The sequence below is a fragment of the Gadus morhua genome, chromosome 4, assembly GCF_902167405.1.
Source record: "Gadus morhua chromosome 4, gadMor3.0, whole genome shotgun sequence".
In the NCBI taxonomy this organism is placed as follows: domain Eukaryota; kingdom Metazoa; phylum Chordata; class Actinopteri; order Gadiformes; family Gadidae; genus Gadus; species Gadus morhua.
Genome location: NC_044051.1, coordinates 23,447,288 through 23,466,909, shown reverse-complemented (window position 1 = coordinate 23,466,909; position 19,622 = coordinate 23,447,288). Strand labels below are relative to the sequence as shown.

Below are 19,622 nucleotides of genomic sequence, written 5' to 3'. Positions count from 1 at the left end.
TTACAAAAAAAACTTTACATCACAATTTATAATCTGGAAAGTACGATAAGTAAGGTTTTTGAGGTATACATTTAAATTTTCCATGATTAAGAAATGCTGATTAAGACATGTTTGAAAAGGTATTCAGTAGAGGTCCGGGCTGAGCCCCCAATCTCCTCAAGATGCGCCCCTGATGCCCACACTTAAACTCGACTGCAAGCTTCACAGGAATGCATTTTTCCCCCCAAAAAAACGCTTAAACTTAATTTTCATAATAATGCCCTGTGAGAAGGTGAAATCCTCCCCCTTCTCACTTTCCCGCATTAGAGGAATTATTATTATTATTATTATATTGTGTGTGTGTGTATACATTAGATTGGGCTGGTATAGAATTGGTCCTCCGTCCCGGTAGGGGGCAGTATGCTAAGGGAGCTTAGGATCAAAGTATCAGGGAATAGCCCAGGGGGGTGTTGATAGAAACAGCTGTTTTGTAAATATCTTTAGGTTCTGCACAGGGTGTGGGTATATATGTATTTGGTGATTGTTTGTTTAGTATCATGTTTATTTAGTATTCACACAATGTACTTTCTGTTCAGTTATGTTGGATTGTTAGCTTTAGGGTAAATGTTCCCCCAGCTAATGGTCTGGCCCATATGGCCGTGATTGGTCCAATTACCATTTCCCTATTTAAGGGCCTTTTCATTTGGTGTTTGGGGCTGAAGGTGGTGCTGGCTTGACGTGAGGCCAGTACGAAAGGTTATGATATCCTATGTTATGTATCTTAGTTTTGTTTGCTGACCGATGCAGTAATTTCCTTTTCGTTTGGAACGTTGCTATATTTTTGTGTGAATGTTTTGGAGACATTAAAACTTCACTTTTTTCTTAGTCCTCTGTCCATTGCCCTCATTTTTGCCCACACTCGGAATTCCCAGTTTGCCGTATCCCAGATACGTGGGGCGACCACGCCGGTCCCTCACATTTGGTGGCAGTGGTGGGATCTTTTTTTTTCGACGCTTCTGAGGAACTGGAGAGACGAGGGGGAAGACGAGGACTCGGTGGACAGCGAGGACGAGGCCGAATCTGGCGACGAATAGAGCAGAGGCTGTCCAGAGGGGTTCTGCTGGAGATGGAGGAGGAAGACGGCCATGCTGAGGACCAGGCATCCGGCGGAGACCCGCCTGAGGAGTCGGACCTTGCCGCAGTGCGTAGGCTCTTCGAGCGGGAGGCGTCCAAGCAGGAGCAGCGCTGGAGGAGTGTCCAGATGCAGCTGAGCCAGCTCAGGGAGGACGTCGAGGCTGACCGGAGGCCTTCATCTGCACCAAAAGGACAAGATCCAGCACCAGCACCTGCACCAGCACCTGCACCAGCACCTGCACCAGCAGCGCCCGTGACCTGGCCCAGGGCGGCCGTTCCCAGGCTGGAAGAGGATGACGACATTGAGCAGTACCTCATAACATTCGAGAGGTTAGCAATGGCTTATCGTTGGCCAAGAGAGGATTGGGCAGTCTTTCTAGTGCCCTACCTCACCGGAAAAGCACGCAGCGCCTATGTGGCAATGAATATGGATCATGCCACTGACTATAACCGAGTGAAGGAGGCCATCCTTCACAAGTATTCAATCAATGAGGAGGTTTACCGGAGGAGGTTCCGCGAACCGGACATCAGACCTGGGGAGTCCCCCCGAGAGCTGTACACCCGCCTTAGGGATCTCTTTGAAAAGTGGATCAGGCCGGCGGATAAATCAGTCGAAGAAGTGGCAGAGGTGCTCATCCTGGAGCAGTTTCTCCGGACCCTGGCTCCAGACATCCGAATCTGGGTGAAAGAGCACCAACCCCAGAGTGGCCAGGGCGCAGCAGAGCTGGTGGAGAACTTCATGGCGGCGCGGAGAGGCCAGAAGAGTTACCGACAGGAGTCCTACTCTATTCCAGCAGCCCAAAGTAGGTCTGGGGGTTTTGGTCATGCGAGTGGTCCAAAGACTAATGAGCCCAATAGAGTGCCTGCCCAGAAGTCGTATACGTATGACAAGCCTAGAGTAGGACAAGGGCAGAAGCCCGGAGGGCCGGTGGTCTGCTTCTATTGCCGTGAGCAGGGTCATATTAAGCCGGATTGTCCCAAATTGAAGCCTAGACTCTCTGGCCATAGCTGTATCCCGAGATCAGGGGAGGGTGATACAGGTTTTGGGGGAAGACTGCAGACTACCACTGTCCTAGTTAATGGGAAGGAAGCCACTGCCCTGTTAGACACCGGAAGTACCCAGACACTAGTGCAGCCCCACCTAGTGAAGGCAAGGGATTTTGTGCAGGGTAGGAACCTCAGGATTCTATGTGTTAATGGGGATGAACATGAGTACCCCACAGCTGAAGTCTATCTGGAGGTCAGAGGGCAGGCGTACCAGATGATTGTTGGTGTGGTAGAGAGGCTGTGCCGTGCAGTCGTCATAGGCCAGGATATACTGGTTCTGCCAGAGCTGGTGCAGGCCAGCAAGCCAGTTAATGTGGTGGTCACCCGGTCCCAGAGCCGAGCAGGGGCTCCTGGAGAAGAGACAGAGGAGCCTGCTGAGCTAGCTACCCTAAGGGACATGCCTTTTGCAGAAGGAGAAATCGCTCCTCCTGCCAGAGTGAGGGGTAAAAAGACCCGCATGCAGGTCAGGCGGGATAGGCTAGTGGGCACGGTGGAGAGAAATGCTGAGTTACCACTTGCAGAACCAGATGCAGATTGGGGTGATATCTCAGTTAATTTTGAACAGTTACAGAGAGAGGATGAGAGTTTGCTAAAAGCTTATGACAAGGTCAGTGAAGTTGGTGAGACCTCCACAGATGTACCTCCAGCTTTGTCGGGAGAGAGCTACCGGGTAAGAGAAGGGCTGTTGTACCATCAGCCAGGAGAGGGCAGGGCAGAGCAGCTGGTTGTGCCTAAACAGCTCAGAGAACGGGTGTTAGCTATGGGTCATAAAATACCTTGGTCAGGTCACTTGAGTAACGCCAAGAGCTATGAAAGGATTGCAGCCAGGTTTTATTGGCCAGGGCTCTATATCGATGTGCAGCAGTATTGCAAAACCTGTCCCGAGTGCCAGGTAACTAGCAATAGGAGAACTAGCCCTTACCCACTACAGTCACTCCCTATAATAGAGGTTCCCTTTGCCCGCATAGCAATGGACCTTGTTGGACCCCTGGAAAGGACCAAAACAGGCTGCAGGTATATATTAGTTATCTGCGACTATGCTACCCGCTACCCCGAGGCCTTCCCGCTGCGCAGGATTTCAGCCCGTCCAATAGCACAGGCCCTGTTGCAACTTTTTTCGAGGGTAGGAATTCCCCAGGAGGTCCTCACTGACCAGGGCACTGCATTCCTTTCAAAGACCTTAAAGCAGGTGTACAGATTATTAGGCATTAAGGGCATTCGGACCACTCCTTACCACCCTCAGACAGATGGCCTTGTGGAGCGCTATAACCAAACGTTAAAGGGCATGTTGAGGAAGTTTGTGGCAGTCAATGGGAAGGACTGGGACCACTGGCTGCCCTACTTGCTCTTTGCCTACCGGGAGGTTCCCCAGGCCTCCACTGGCTTCTCACCGTTTGAACTGCTCTATGGCCGACAGGTGAGGGGCCCGTTGGATGTGCTGAGAGAGGCATGGGCGGGACCTGAGACGCCCATGACCCAGAGCCTGGTAGCTCATGTCCTCGAAATGAGGAACAAGATGGAGGAGATGACTGAGCTAGTGCGGTCCAACATGGAGCAAGCCCAGTCACAACAAAAGACCTGGTATGACAAGTCTGCCAGGAAGAGGATCCTCCAACCGGGCCAGAAAGTTCTGCTTCTCCTGCCCACCTCAGAGAACAAGCTGCTTGCTAAGTGGCAAGGGCCTTACGAGGTGGTGCGGAAAATGGGTCCGGTGACCTACGAGATTAACCTCCCTGGCAGACGGAAACCCAGGCGGACCTTTCATGTCAACCTTCTGAAGGAGTGGCATGAGAGGCCACCGGAACTGCAGCTCAGGGTGCAGGCTGTGGCGGAGGAAGAGGAGGAGTGTCCAGAGCAGTTCTTCCCCATCAGCCAGCAGTCCTCCCCCCTGGACCTGTCTCACCTGACCTCCCGCCAGCAGAAGGAGCTAGCGGGGATTCTGCCTCCTGGCCTTTTCCAAGAAAGGCCGGGGTTCACGACCATTGTGGAACACTCCATTCCTCTCAAAGACACTACCCCTGTGCGCAAACGGATGTACCGGGTTCCTGAGCGTCTCCTGCCGTGCCTCAAAGCCGAGGTGGAGGAGATGTTGGCTTTGGGGGTGATTGAGAGGTCCTCCAGTGAGTGGAGTAACCCGGTGGTGCTAGTGCCCAAGAAGGATGGCACTATGCGCTTTTGTATTGACTTCCGCCAGGTGAATGCCCAATCACACTTTGACGCTTACCCAATGCCCCGGCTCGAGGACTTGATTGAGCTCCTGGGCAAAGCGTCCTTCATCACTACCCTGGATTTATGCAAGGGCTACTGGCAGGTGCCCTTGGCCAAGGAGGCCAGGCATTGCTCAGCCTTTCGGACCCCACAGGGGCTTTTCCAGTTTCTGGTAATGCCCTTTGGCCTGCAGGGGGCACCAGCCAGTTTTCAGCGACTGATGGATATCGTCTTGGCGGGCACAGACGACTTTGCGGCAGCCTACCTGGACGACATTGTGGTGTACAGCGTCACCTGGGAAGACCATCTGCGGCACCTCGATGATGTGCTGCAGCGCATCCAGCGGGCGGGGCTGACCATCCACCCCCTCAAGTGTGCGATAGCCAAGGAGGAGGTGAAGTACCTTGGCCATATTCTAGGCCGGGGTGTGATTCGGCCACAAAAGGACAAGGTCCAGGCGGTACAGGAATGCCAGCGCCCCAAGACTCAGAAGGACGTGAGGTCGTTCCTGGGTCTGGTGGGCGGGTATCGCCGTTTTGTGCCAGACTTCGCCCGACGAGCAGCTCCCTTGACTGACCTGACCAGGAAGTCAGGCTTCGCCAAGATACAGTGGGGGGAGGAGCAGGAGCGGGCGTTCCTGGACTTAAAGGGGGCGCTCTGCAAGGATCCTGTGCTCCAGAGCCCGGACTTCGAACAGCACTTCACTGTCCAGACCGACGCATCTGGTGTTGGTCTTGGGGCAGTACTGCTTCAAGGGGAGGGGGACAACATGAAGCCTGTAGCTTATGTAAGCCGCAAGTTGTTCCCCAGGGAGACCAGGTATGCAGCAGTCGAGCTAGAGTGCCTAGCTGTCAAGTGGGCACTAGACACTTTGAAATACTACCTGCTGGGTAGAGACTTTACACTGGAGACTGATCACCGCGCCTTGCGGTGGTTGGGGAGCATGAAGGACTCCAATGCTCGCATCACCCGCTGGTTCTTGGCACTGCAGCCATTTCGTTTCACAGTGCAGTACCGAGCGGGAAGGCAGAATACAGTAGCAGACTTTTTGTCTCGCCATCCGGTTGGCGAAACTCCGGAGGTGGTGGGAAATGTGAGAAGGTGAAATCCTCCCCGTTCTCACTTTCCCGCATTAGAGGAATTATTATTATTATTATTATATTGTGTGTGTGTGTGTATACATTAGATTGGGCTGGTATAGAATTGGTCCTCCGTCCCGGTAGGGGGCAGTATGCTAAGGGAGCTTAGGATCAAAGTATCAGGGAATAGCCCAGGGGGGTGTTGATAGAAACAGCTGTTTTGTAAATATCTTTAGGTTCTGCACAGGGTGTGGGTATATATGTATTTGGTGATTGTTTGTTTAGTATCATGTTTATTTAGTATTCACACAATGTACTTTCTGTTCAGTTATGTTGGATTGTTAGCTTTAGGGTAAATGTTCCCCCAGCTAATGGTCTGGCCCATATGGCCGTGATTGGTCCAATTACCATTTCCCTATTTAAGGGCCTTTTCATTTGGTGTTTGGGGCTGAAGGTGGTGCTGGCTTGACGTGAGGCCAGTACGAAAGGTTATGATATCCTATGTTATGTATCTTAGTTTTGTTTGCTGACCGATGCAGTAATTTCCTTTTCGTTTGGAACGTTGCTATATTTTTGTGTGAATGTTTTGGAGACATTAAAACTTCACTTTTTTCTTAGTCCTCTGTCCATTGCCCTCATTTTTGCCCACACTCGGAATTCCCAGTTTGCCGTATCCCAGATACGTGGGGCGACCACGCCGGTCCCTCACATGCCCCAACACAGCTGTTGTTTACTCACAGATTTGCAACCGGGGCAGAATTTATTCAAAACCTCCTCATCCGTAAAGCAAACTGTTTCGAGGGCCCGCTGTTTTTATTTTCCATTGGTGGGTATTGAGAGGTTAACTACAATATAAATTGCATCGTCAGACTTCTGTTAAGAAAGTCTCAAAGGCCTGGTAACGGTGTCGGGAAACTCACTACCTGTGGATGATTCTACACACAAGATGAAAGTCATTTATGTTTTTAATTCAAGCTTAATTTTATGAAGCCTTCAATGGGCCAGTGTGCGGCAGGCTAACACAGCTGGTAAGCAATCAGGGTCCAACATGAACACTTGCCAACAGCCACGGGCCGATCGATTTGACGGTTTGGCAGGTAAAGAGATGCGGGGTTACATAGCCTATTAGAACAATTGCTTGGCCGGTTGGTTCTTTCACTCCGGCAGGTAAAAACACATTTCGGATGCAGTTAATTTCAAACCATGCTAGCAATGGCTTTGTTTTTTACACTTCACAACTCAATCTCATGTTGAAGGATGTTAATGTTTTTTCATGCAAATCTTGTTATATCCGCATTCTGGAACTAAGATAGGTTTGGATGCCAGTTCACTCTGTGGGAAGGTTTACAGATCAAATATTTTAAGTAGTGCTGTCAGTTAAACGCGTTATTAACGGCGTTAATTTTTTTATCGCGCGATTAACGCAATTCTTTTATAAAAAAATAAAATAAAGCTTTTGTTTTGCCTCAAAACAAAGAAGCAGTAGCCTGACTGCTATGTTCAAGGCAGTATGTTTGTATGTTCATCGTTTAATTGCACCATAGGCTTTTTTTTTGTATCGTCCTGTTTTGATCAGTATATGCCAATGTTGTTATCAATAAAAAAACATTTGCACAAGGCAAGCCAATGCACTTCTCCATGTTGATAAGAGCATTAAAATGAGAACAATTAATGGGACAAAGAAATCAAGGGATATTTAGCATAGAAAAAACATTTGTGATTAATCGCGATTGCTCACGATTAATCGTGAGTTAACTATGACATTAATGTGATTAATCGTGATTGATTATTTTAATCGCTTGACAGCACTAATTTTAAGTAATATTGAAATGTGACTTTCATTCTAATTACCGGTACTTGAAAACACATAGCAGAATATCTTATTTTTAAACGAGTCAATATGTTGAGTACCTAACTAACATTTTTTGTATTTTTTTTAAGAATGAGCCATCATGTTAGGATATGTTAAGCAGCTTATCAAGTCTTCTAACATTTTTTTAAAGAATGTTAATTTTAGTAGCTTACCAAGTTTTGTTATCTATTTTTAAAGAATGAGCTGTTTTGTTTAACAGCTAATTCTGTTTTGTCATCTATTTTTAAAGAATGAGCAGTTTTGTTTAGCAGCTAACTACGTTTTGTAATCTATATTTAAAGAATGAGCCGTTTTGTTTAGGGGCTAACTACGTTTTGTAATCTATTTTTAAAGAATGAGCCGTTTTGTTTAGCGGCTAAGTACGTTTGGTAATCTATTTCTAAAGAATGAGCCATTATGTTAAGTAGCATTTTTTCTCTCTGCCCCTTGTCCTCGAACCGTCAACCGGCGCTCTGCGTGATTTATGTTCTGCGTGGCTCGCGTTCGCCCCGGGGCTGAATTAGAACCCGCTGTTTTAGAAGAACACGCTATTTTGAGAATGTGCAAACCTGTTTTTATAAAAAAAAAAGTGGGGGGAGCTGAAAGATGGGCTGGGGGTGATTAAAGTTATTTGTTGTGTGGATGTATGTGTGGGGGGGTGATGTCCTCATTGGCGTGAAATCCCCATGAATATTTGTAAAAACATCCTTGATGTAATAAAGTTTGCATCCTGCAACGTTTTCTTTATTCTTCCCTTGAAATGAGACGAGGAACATGGAATTAAAACAGAGATGTTGGGGTTCAGAGACGAATGGTAATGGCTGCGTCTTGTGGTTTAACCCTCTCCATCACTGCCGCTGCTAGTCAGTCAAAAAACAATTAGTTCATTATTTTTGGAGACATTATACTTCCTCAGTGGACTGATTGACCACGTTAAGAACAGGGGTGCAAACTGGTGATGGGGTGATGGCCCAAAAGGGGATACATATATTTAGCCAGAAAACACAGACAACAAGCAATGCATGGCACCCAGGCCCCTTCCTAGGATTCATTCTACATTATTCTCTGTTTAAGTGACCCATAAAAGCCTGTTGGTAATGTTCAGACCTACTATATGAAGCAGTGCTAATGATAAGAACAACTCAGCTGCATCTATAAGAATTTAAAATATATTTTTGAAATTACAATTATTCCAAATCCCCCCGAACATTTTTAGTGACATACAATACCACCACCCCCCCCCCCCCCAACTCCAGTTCAGCCCACCAAATACCATTACTTGTGATATTTTGCCTTTGCCTGTATCAAAATATTGAGTGAATTTTAGAAAGAAGAACACAGACTTGTTTAACCTTGTTCATAGCAATCAGTGGTTACACTTACCAGCCCTACAGGCAAAACGGCAAGAGTCAGATACAAACTCTCGATGCCCTCTTCAGTGCCATGCAGGTCAATGGAAAAGCCCCAAAGTGATTTAAGCCAGCTACACAAAGCCAGTGAACCCAAAACCATATTTTTCTTTTCCTGTTCATTTGTCTTGATCGTCAAGACAAATGATCGTCAACATATTGTTCTAGGCAATATTATCAGTGTTGCTGAGATATGCCCCCAAGTTAGAGGAAAAGGGGGTTAATCCCTAAATTTTAAGAGGGCGAACTCATCCCCGCCCTTCTCTGCCTCTCATTGGCTTGGACTCGTGGATGACTTGAATGAGGCAGAGACCCCCCTCCCCCTACAATCTTTTTGCTCCTCCATTATTCACGTGGATGCCCTATTTGAGGTAAAAACTGAGAATTTTTCAAAAGGTGACGAGTTTGCATCCCTGAAGATAGACACTAGCCCTCAATACAGAAGAACCAGCCCCTGACCCCGCCTTTTTAAAATGCTTTCATGTTTGTTTTCATTGTGGTGTGCAGGGCGTGGACTCCCTTGGTAAATGCCTCAATCGGTCTCAACAAACGGAGGGCAGGACTTTATGCATCTGCTACATTCATGTACCAGGGCTCATAGTGGACCACACTGAGGAGGACTACCTTGACCCTTGTACATAACAGAATACCCATCATCAGTGTTCTGAGCCACAACTGACGCCTCTCTGAATACGATCTAGCATGCCTTTAACCTAGAGTCATCTGCAAACCAATGTACCAACATACAAGCCTGTGAGGCCCTGTTCCTGTTTCTGCTGTGTCTCTGACCTCCTGGTTTCCGGCCACAGTGACCCTTGACCCCCTGGTTTTCTGTCTGCCAATGTGTCTCTGACCTCCTGGTTCCTGTCGTCCGTGTGTCTCTGGATCTGAAGTCCTTATCAACCGACCCCGATGGAAATTAACCCATCGGGAACAGTCCTCTGTCATCGTGCCCGGGCGTCCATGACGACCACTCACCAAACCCTTGTCCTGCCTGATAGGCTGTCATAAGGCGACAGCCATGTCAGACACTCGGAGAATCCCAGCAGAGACTCAGACATTTTAAATCAAACAACGGTGACTTGTAGAAGTGTGCGAGTGATTTCCACGAGGGACCAGGTAGCATCTCACACCTGGACTCTCTGGGTCTCAGCTTAATAAAACCAAGCTTGTACCACAAACAGACACACACTAACACACACACATTTGTCTTTCATACATGCACACACACACAAATACATTTCACTTTCATACATGCATGGGCTGGGCTTTACTCCCCCCCCCCCCCTCCTCCCTTTTCTACCCTGACAGGTTAGTGAGTAATGGTGTCTCCCCGGGCAACCGTCCACTAGCCGGCGGGAAGAAGTGTGCATCCCCAGCAGAGCTCGACTGTGCATCTCCTCCTGTCCCCATTACTGCGGGGGGGGGGTGTGCGTCAGAAAATAGGTTTTGTATGCTTATGTATGTGTGACACTAATAAGCTGTGTGTGTGCACATGTTTGCATATCAGTTTTTTTCTGTATGCCAGTGTGTGTGTGCATACCAGTGGGTCTGCACACCAGTTTCGGTGTGTGCGCCTGTGTGTATGTGTGCGTGTGAGCTGTGTTGGTGTGTGTGTATGTGTGCAGTAGATGAAGCCACCTGGATCCTCCTCCAAGGGGCCCCAGCGGAGAGAGGACCAGGAGCCTGGCTCTGAGGAGGGGGTCGCCGAGGAGAGGACACGCATTACCGCAGACACGCCCACCATGCTGATCACAAAGATAAGGCACAAAAAAGACTGGCCGGCCATTGAAACATCGGTTTGTGTGTGAATGGGGGTTTGCCGAAGCAGTTTCCGTCGGAAAACGATCACATCAAATGGTTTATCAGTGAGCCTGGCCGACGATGCTCTATTTCAAAAACATGTCAGTGATCAGGAGAGGGATTGATTTCTCTCTCTCTCTCTCTCTCTCTCTCTCTCTCTCTCTCTCTCTCTCTCTCTCCGTCTCTCTCTCTCTGTCTCTCTATCTCTTTCTCTTAGTATAAATGCTTCGGCTGACCCATAATACTGCTATGTGTACGAGAACTCCACATTCAGCGAACTCTCTGCCCTACAATTGCCATTTCCAGAGTGCCGTGTGGTGGGCGAAAGGGGGGGTCGGCTCCGGCAGTCGTCCTTACATGCCCCCCGTCTTTAACGCCGTTCGCCCTTTCCCGCCGGCGAGGAGCACTTCTCCATGAACACGTCAGTCACGACGTGAGACGGAAACAGGCCAATCAAAGGCAGGCCGGCGCCGCATGTGGCCGCAAATTTCCCCCCGCCCCCGCTGTGTAAGTGCTGCTGTTTGGTTGCCCTGGTGACCACTGGTCTGTCTGAGCCCCGTGGAGGGTCAGCACGGTACATGTCGGGGGTGTTGACGATAGGGGTCTTGGAAGAACAAACACTTGGTACCAGTGTATGCCCCCCCACACACACACAACTTCACACTCACGCAAGCTCTACTTGCCGATTGCTTACCTCGCACCTGCCGCCAATGCAGCCCCCCCCCCCCCCCCCCCCCCCCCCCACACACACACACACTCTCTGGGCGGGAAAACGATATTACCAGCCATGTAATTGGCGGGCGCCAGACCATCGCTCACAAGTGATTTGAATAATTCCATTTATCCCTCCCTCCCCCGACAAACACTAAGACCGCTGCTGTGAGGTAGGAAATGTAAGCAAGAAACCCTCAGTCCAACATTTCTTTTAGCTTTCCTGACTAGAACCAACACACTTTTTCATATAAAAGTGCTTGTGTGGATCCTACAGGATTTCATGTGACCTCGTCGGAGGGGGGCTCAGAGGTGCGGAGGAGAGGAAGAAGACGAAGCGATCCCGATGCTCAGCTGGAGAGCGGCTTTCAGTCGACTCCTAATTCTATTTACCCAAGATGGCTCCCTGATCGTATCCCAGGATGCACGGCGTGCGGTGGATTAGGGCGCGAGCACAAACACAGAACTGCAATATCTTCGCCCAGCGGGAGCTCAGGGGGAACAGATAGGGCGGTGGTGGATGTTTCTGTGGGTAATTCACACCGCGGCCCCCCGATATATACCAGGATTAATGTAGGCTTATGTGATGACTCTGTTTCTGTTAGTGTTGGAGAGTTTGGGGAAAAAGTGGTGGATAATGCAATGTCATCAGGGTATGACGTCGTACTAGTCCAAGGGCCCTATTTTAAGTCAGAAGCGCAAAACGGAAGTGGCTTTGTGGGCGGATCTCTGGCGCTGTTGCTATTATACCGGCGGATAAATGAGTCTTGCGCCCGACGCAAATCTAAAATGGGTTGGTCTGAATACCTGTAGGTGTGTTTATACCATAACATGCAATAAACCAATGCGATTGCCATCTCCCATCCCTTTTAAGAGCCATGAGCGCATTTGAACCTGACAAGTTGATATTTTGATAGCGGGTTGGCAGTCTTCGCTGAGACACATGCATGATCACATGAATTTGAACCTTCAAATGGCTGTTTATGGCCAAATAATATGGCTCATTCGGGGACCGCCTTCAATTCAGACATAATCCCACTCCGACATTGACGTCCAATTGTTGTAGTGGCGGCACTTCCATTGTTTTCAAACGTCCCACTGTTACGCCCCGGTAAGGGGAGTATAGAAAGAACAACGAGGACGCAGTGTTGTAGTTAAAGTCCAAAGTTGTAATGATGTTCACAATATTCAATAAACAGTGCATTTTTTATGCAATTTCAAATATTAGATATAGGCCTACCTGTACAGTATTCATAAAATGGTATTTTCACAATACAAAACTCAATACACTTTGTTTTTTACACTTCACAATGCAATTTTCATTAAACAACTTTCAAAATAACATGTAAATAAACGCATATTAAAGTGTGCATTGTTTGAGTACTAAATACTACATTTTAAAGCTTATCACCATGAGACATTTTCCATAGCTATTAACTAAAAAAAGATTAAACTCTCAGTGTTGTGGAACAGAACGTGGGGACCCAAGTGCTGAACACAGGAAGGCAGAGACGGGGTAAAGGGAACAGGATTTATTGGTAGGCAGGCGGGTAGTCAGACAGGCAGGGGTCCGGTAACAGGCAGGCAGGCAGGCAGGGGTTCGGTTGCAGGGGGAGAACTAGAGGAGGAGAGATGGTTACCAAGGGGTCAGGCTAGAGACAGATATTCAAGAATGCGGGTAGGACCGATACTAACGTAACAACGAGGTACTAGGTAGACGTAACGACGAACAGCGCCGGCTGATAGGAGATCCCCGGCTGAAGTAGGGAGTGGTGATTGGTGATTGTAGACTGGTGTGTCAGGAGAAGGACCGCTGACGTCAAGTAGCCACTAGATGGAGGTAGCGCTCCTCAGGACCGATAGTCGACGAGGTACTGGTGACCCCGGCCGCGGCGTCGTACTTTCAAGAGGCGACGGACTGTCCACGCCGGGTGGTTGTCGATGACCCTGGGTGGAGGTGGGGGCGGTGCGGGGGGAGACAACGGGCTGGTGGAGACGGGGTTGACCTGGGAGACGTGGAAGGTCGGATGTATACGGAGGGATGGGGGAAGTCGGAGACGAACGGCACGGGGGTTGATAATAGTCTCAATTTCAAAAGGTCCAATGAAACGGGGAGAGATCTTTTGAGAAATTCCCTTCAAGGGAAGATCCTTCGCCCGAAGCCACACCCTCTGTCCGGGGGCGTACTGGGGAGCAGGTAGATGGCGCCTATTGGCCTGCAGTTGGGAGCGGGAGGATGCGCGGAGAAGCGCAGCGCGTGTGCGCTTCCAAGTGCGCCGGCACCTGCGCATGCGGGCCTGGACCGACGGGACTGAGATCTCCTCCTCTAACTCGGGGAACAGGGGTGGTTGCTAGCCCAGCGAGGCCATGCACGGGGATAAGCCGGAGGATGCGTTGACCAGCGTGTTGTGGGCATACTCGACCCAGGGAAGCTGAGAGTTCCAGGAAGAGGGACTGGCGTGAGAGATACAGCGGAGCGCTGCCTCCATCTCCTGGTTGGCCCGTTCCGATTGTCCATTGGACTGGGGGTGGAATCCGGAGGAAAGGCTGGTTGTACCCCCTAGAGCCGCGCAGAACGCGCGCCACACCTGAGAGGTGAACTTGGGGCCCCTGTCCGAAACAATGTCCGCAGGGATGCCATGAAGGCGGAACACGTGGCTGACCAGGTGTGCGGCCTTGGAAAAGCGGTCGATCACCGTGAGGATGGTGGTGTTGCCCTCGGACGTGAGCAGACCGGTGACGAAGTCCAGGGCGATGTGAGTCCAAGGTCGGCTAGGAATTGGTAGAGGTCGAAGCAGACCGGAACGGGGACGAGTAGAGGTCTTATTCCGGGAGATGCGTGCGTCCGATTTGCATGCGCTCCACCTCGCTCGCGGCGGGGTGGAGCGAAAGACGAAGGAGAGGGCTGAGGTGTTGCAGATGGCTTGAACGAGTGCGTGGAGAATGGGCGTAAACCTCTCTCTCTGCAGCGTTCTCGCAAACGATTGTTTAATCGAATGGAGAGAGCGATCAACTCATCCAGATCTGCGGATTCCTCCCGAGAATTCAGCTGGTCCTTGATGTCATCGGAGAGCGCACTTAGCATAGGCTTCCAGGGCTTCCTCGTTCCAGCCGCTCTCAGCCACGAGGTTGCGGAACTCAACCGCGAAGGAGGCGACGCTGCGGGATCTCTGGCAAAGACGCAGAAGACGTTGAGAGGCCCCCTTTCCCCGGACCGGGTGATCGAAAACCTTCCGCATTTCTTCGGTGAAGGCGGAATAGTCTAAACTCACGGCGGAACCACGTTCCCACACGACCGCCGCCCAGGCGAGCGCCTCACCTCACAAGGAGCCGATCAGGTAGGCAATCCGTGACTTATCGGTGGGGTAGGTCTGGGGCTGTAGTTCGAAAGCCAAGGAGCACTGAAGTAGGAAGGACCGACAGGATCCCAGGTCTCCTTCGCAGCATTCCGGAGCTGGAATGAATGGCTCCCGGGAAGAAGCCGCTGGACCAGGAACTGAGAATGATGGTTCCGGAGAGACGGGGCGGTGGGAGCGTACTGAAGTGGTCAACTCGCGGAGGTTGGAAGTGATCTCCTGCAGGATCTGGTTATGCTGACCAGAGTCCCTTAAGGGAGATCACCTGGCGGAATGCCTCTGTGTCCGCTGGGTCCATGTTGGCCAGTTCGTTCTGTTATGGAACAGAACATGGGGACCCAAGTGCTGAAAACCGGAAGGCAGAGACGGGGTAAAGGGAACGGGATTTATTGGTAGGCAGGCGGGTAGTCACACAGGCAGGGGTCCCTAACAGGCAGGCAGTCAGTCAGGGGCTCGACGACAGGCGGGTAGTCAGGCAGGCAGGGGTCCGGTAACAGGCAGGCAGTCAGGCAGGCAAAGACTCGACGACAGGGTAGTCAGGCAGGCAGGGGTCCGGTAACAGGCAGGCAGTCAGGCAGGCAAAGACTCGGCGACAGGCGGGTAGTCAGGCAGGCAGGGGTTCGGTGGCAGGGGGAGAACTAGAGAGGAGGAGAGATGGTTACGAAGGGGTCAGGCTAGAGATAGATATTCAAGAATGCTGGTAGGACCGATACTAACTAGGTAGACGTAACGACGAACTGGCGCCGGCTGATAGGAGATCCCCGGCTGAAGTAGGGAATGGTGATTGGTGATTGTAGACTGGTGTGTCAGGAGGAAGACCACTGACGTCAAGTAGCCACTAGATGGAGGTAGTGGACCGCATAGCAGGACACGGCGTGACACTCAGAAGTATTTTTAAACTTTTACACATTTTTCAATTGCGCATTGTTTCAGCTCGCGGGCCTCTTTACGATGCGTGTATCGATACGGAGGCGTCAGTATCGATACTTCACGTGCAACAAATCCCTACCGCTAATCAAATTCATTAAACTGCATGACATTTGCTCCTTGCTATGCGCATTTCGGCCACAAGGCGGTAGCGCTGTAGAATTAGGCGGCAGCGCTGCTGACAATAGAATAAGTGAACTAACATGGAGGAAGGCAGTAGGGAGAAAATATTTTCGCCCCCAGTAAAGTTGAAAGCTCGCGTTTGGGAGCATTTTGGATTCCACAAAAATGAAAAAAAAGAGCTGGACATGACACACGCCGTCTGCAAACACTGCGGGCAAAAAGTGAAGTACTCTGGCAACACAACAAACCTCCATCTGCACATGACGAGGCATCACGTTGGCATCTCGGAAACCCCGGTAAATGCTACAGCCACAGAGACACAAGCTAGTCTGACGGCGGGGTTGCAAGCTAAATTCCCTACAACTTCACCAAAGGCGAAGAAAATCACCGACGCTCTTGTGTCATACATATGTAAGGACTTGCGTCCGTACAGCTCGGTTGAGAATGAAGGCTTCCGGGCGCTAATCGCTGAATGTGAACCTCGCTACACTATTCCGACTCGTCGCTTCATCACTGAAACCGCTGTGCCTCGCCTGTATGATGAGGTAAAACGACACGTTATCGATTCCATTTCAAAAGCAAGCAGAGTAGCCATTACGTGTGACGGGTGGACGTCGAGGGCAACCCAGTCTTATGTTACGCTGACATGTCACTTCATTTCTGAAAATTGGGAAATGCTTTCCTACGTTCTGCAAACCAGAGTGCTGTTCGGGAGCCACAGCGGCCATAATGTGGGCGAGTTGCTGCTCGAAGTCTTTGAGGAGTGGGGCCTTACAGCTAAAGAGCCAGTGTTGGTTACTGACAACGCCTCAAATATGGTCATTGCAGCAGAGCATGCCAAACTGCTTCATGTACGATGCTTCGCGCATACATTGAATTTGGCTGCCCAACGTGCCCTTAAGACCACAGCAGTTGGGAGGCTGTTAGGAAAGATTCGCCACATAGTGACGTTTTTCAGGAAGAGTGCGCTGGCCAGCCAGGTCTTACAGGAAAAACAAAAGCTCCTCAACCTTCCCAAGCACAAACTCATGAATGACGTCCCAACCAGGTGGAACAGTGCGTTCGACATGGTCGAGCGCTTCCTGGAGCAGCAGCCCGCTATCTGTGCCACATTGCTGTCAGCTGAAGTGCGCAAGAATGCCAAGGAGCTGTGGACTATGTCAGATACCGACCTCACCAATGCCGAAGATGTAGCTAAAACCCTGCGGCCTCTCAAAGTGGCAACACTCGTGATGTCAGAAGAAAAAACACCCACCGTCTCAATAATTGCCCCGTTACAGGCACAGCTGTGTCAGGGCAGTGCTGAGCAACCTGATGACTCTGGGATCGTTAAAGAAGTCAAAAGAGCACTGGCACAAGACCTGGGGAAGAGGTATTCCAACAAATCCTTCCTTCAGATGGCTTCAGCTCTGGACCCCCGCTTCAAAGCACTGCCCTTCCTCACAGAGGGTGGAAGAGATGACATCTTTGCAGCAGTGGGACGAGAGGCAGCTGAATTATCAGAGGTTCTTCTTTTCTTTTTACATAATAATAATAATAATAATGACAATAAAAATAATTATAAAATTAAATAATAATAACATTTATAATACTAATAACACTATAATTACTTCATTATGATTAAGTATAATGACAATTATCTTAACAGTGACAAGATTTTTTTTTTTTTTCTGCTGCTTTTGAAATGGAGTATACTGTTTAACTACTATCACTACTGCTAACACACCAATCTATTGAAATACAGTATTGACAAAAGTGATATAGATCCAAACCACATCTTAGTAATGTTTGTTGAATGTTTATTTTGTATTTCAGAGAAAGGCTACTAAGGAGGAGGGTGACCAGCCTGCTGCTGAAGGAGAGCATGAAGAGCATGAAGGAGAGCATGAAGGTCAAACACAACCTCCACCCTGTAAAAAGAGCTGTGCTCTGTCTGATTTATTTGGAGAGACATTCTCAACAGAGTTAGAACAGGCTAGTCAACCCAGTCCCATCACACAGGCAATGATTGAGGTAAACGCATACAGAGCCACTGAACCATTAGAGCTTTCAGCTGACCCACTGAATTGGTGGAGAAAACACGAAGGTGTGTTTCCACTTCTGTCCAATCTGGCTAGAAACACTCTCTGTGTGCCTGGAACAAGCGTAGCAGCAGAGCGAATATTCTCAACTGCTGGTGACATAGTTACAGCTGAGAGAAGTGTTATCAAACCAGCCCATGTAGACCAGCTTTTGTTTTTGAACAAAAACCTGAAAATGTACCAGAGGAAGTAGGTGGGTATTAATATGTGGAGTACGGCCTTGTTCTTGTGAAGGCTATGTTTTCTGTCTTTAAGTTTTATGTTTCTCAAAACTTGAAAGATGTTTTGCACTACAGTTTTGTTACAGCCATGTTTCAAGTCAACAATTTTCAGAGGCAGCTGTATTTTTACACAACAGCCCTGTTTTTTAAGTTCATGTTTTAAGTTTATCACAAGCAATTGTTAAGGCTAGGTTTTAAGTTTACTTTTACCAAAGGCAGCTTTATTTTGTACTTCATGCTTGTTAAAATCAATCTCTTTTTGCACTATGGCTATGTTTTAAGTTTGCTTATTTCAAATGCAGCTTTAATTTGTACCACAGGCCTGTTAAGGCCATTTTAAGCCGTGCAAGGTTTAATGTTTTAAAATGTTTTACTTGTATCAAGCAATCTCTTTTCACACTACGGCCTTGTAAAGGCTATGTTTTAAGTTTACTTATTTTTAAAGGCAGCTTTATTTCTGCACCACTTCCTTGTGAATGTGTTTACATGCACTACTAGAGAGTACTTGTTGGTCTACTACAAAATAAAAAAAAACTATTTGGTTACATGTCTGTTTCTTTGTACAGCGTCTACTTGGTTCCTGTGCCTGCCTGCATACTTTGACCGATCATCCAGTTGATGGTATAATTTGAAAGCAGAGTCTCTGTAGAATCCACATGAGGTGACAAATATTTTATGATGTACTGTCAAGGAGTTACAGGCAAAAATGTTGTGTTATAAGCCTAAAATATCGGGATACGTATCGTTTACGTACGTATCGCATGTATCGCGATACATATCGTATCGCGACCCCTGTATCGGGATGCTTATCGTATCGCGAGGTGGTTGGCGATACCCACCCCTACTGACAATACTCTCTAACGACGTTTAAACGGAATACAGTGCCAGCAGTCAGGAAAAGGCGGACCCTTTTTACCACGTGCCTGCCCGTGTGATGCTGCTAACAAGCACGCTAAAGCAGAGCGACTCCTCCGTGTTCAACCCAACTACTTTTTCAAACATTCCATGCCCGGCTATAACCCTCTCGGCATGTTCCCATTATAAATAAAAAGGGCAGAGCAATGGGTAACAATTGAGTGAAAAGTCAGTTTTTGCATTTTTAAGCATTTTTTTACATTTACATTTTTGCATTTGAGAATTACAGCACATTCAAATCATCCGCCTTCCTCCAATGCCCCACCCCCTAAGCGTACAAAACTAAGCGTTATTTTTTACAAAAGTTCTAGACTCCCATGGGTTGTGTTTAGACTCCCATGGGTTGTGTTTAGACTCCCAGGGGTCATAATATGTAACAGGGGTCTATTAAACAAGAAATTTAGCAGGTGGCTCACTGTAATTTTATGGGCTTCGTGTGATACCGTTTTGAGGCTCCATGTTGAAGGACAGTGGTCCCACTGAGTATAAGAAAGGTGTATAAGCATTACAAACAGAGTAGCGGGACAACGTAGCGTCCAGGGACGGACTGGCCGTCGGGCATACCGGGCGTTTGCCCGGTGGGCCGAGGTGCAATATGGGCCGATAGTCCCGATTTTTTTTTTTTTTCCCCATATAATGGTCTGACCGGCTGGCCCACGAAAGTAGTTCATCAGCGGCCCTATTGACACTGGGCTGGCCCAATCACATCCCCTGGGCTGACCCAACAACCCTTTCGATATGGACCTGCCTACATAATGCATTAGGACGGTAAACAAA

The 19,622-nt window shown here is 48.8% G+C and overlaps 1 protein-coding gene across 1 annotated transcript; it reads left to right on the top strand.

Moving 5' to 3' along the window:
* The first annotated feature begins 15,735 nt into the window (after positions 1-15,735).
* LOC115541381 (zinc finger BED domain-containing protein 1-like) lies at positions 15,736-18,503 on the top strand. Its single transcript, XM_030353064.1, has 2 exons — positions 15,736-17,133; positions 17,444-18,503. The coding sequence occupies exons 1-2, from the start codon at positions 15,814-15,816 to the stop codon at positions 17,900-17,902; spliced, it is 1,779 nt and encodes a 592-aa protein (XP_030208924.1). The 5' UTR covers positions 15,736-15,813; the 3' UTR covers positions 17,903-18,503.
* The last annotated feature ends 1,119 nt before the right edge of the window (positions 18,504-19,622 follow it).

Coding starts and splice junctions, on each gene's coding strand:
- LOC115541381 (XM_030353064.1), top strand. CDS start 15,814: ATGACACACGCCGTCTGCAAACACTGCGGGCAAAAAGTGAAGTACTCT. Junction 17,134..17,443: donor AGGCAGCTGAATTATCAGAG/GTTCTTCTTTTC, acceptor TTTGTATTTCAG/AGAAAGGCTACTAAGGAGGA.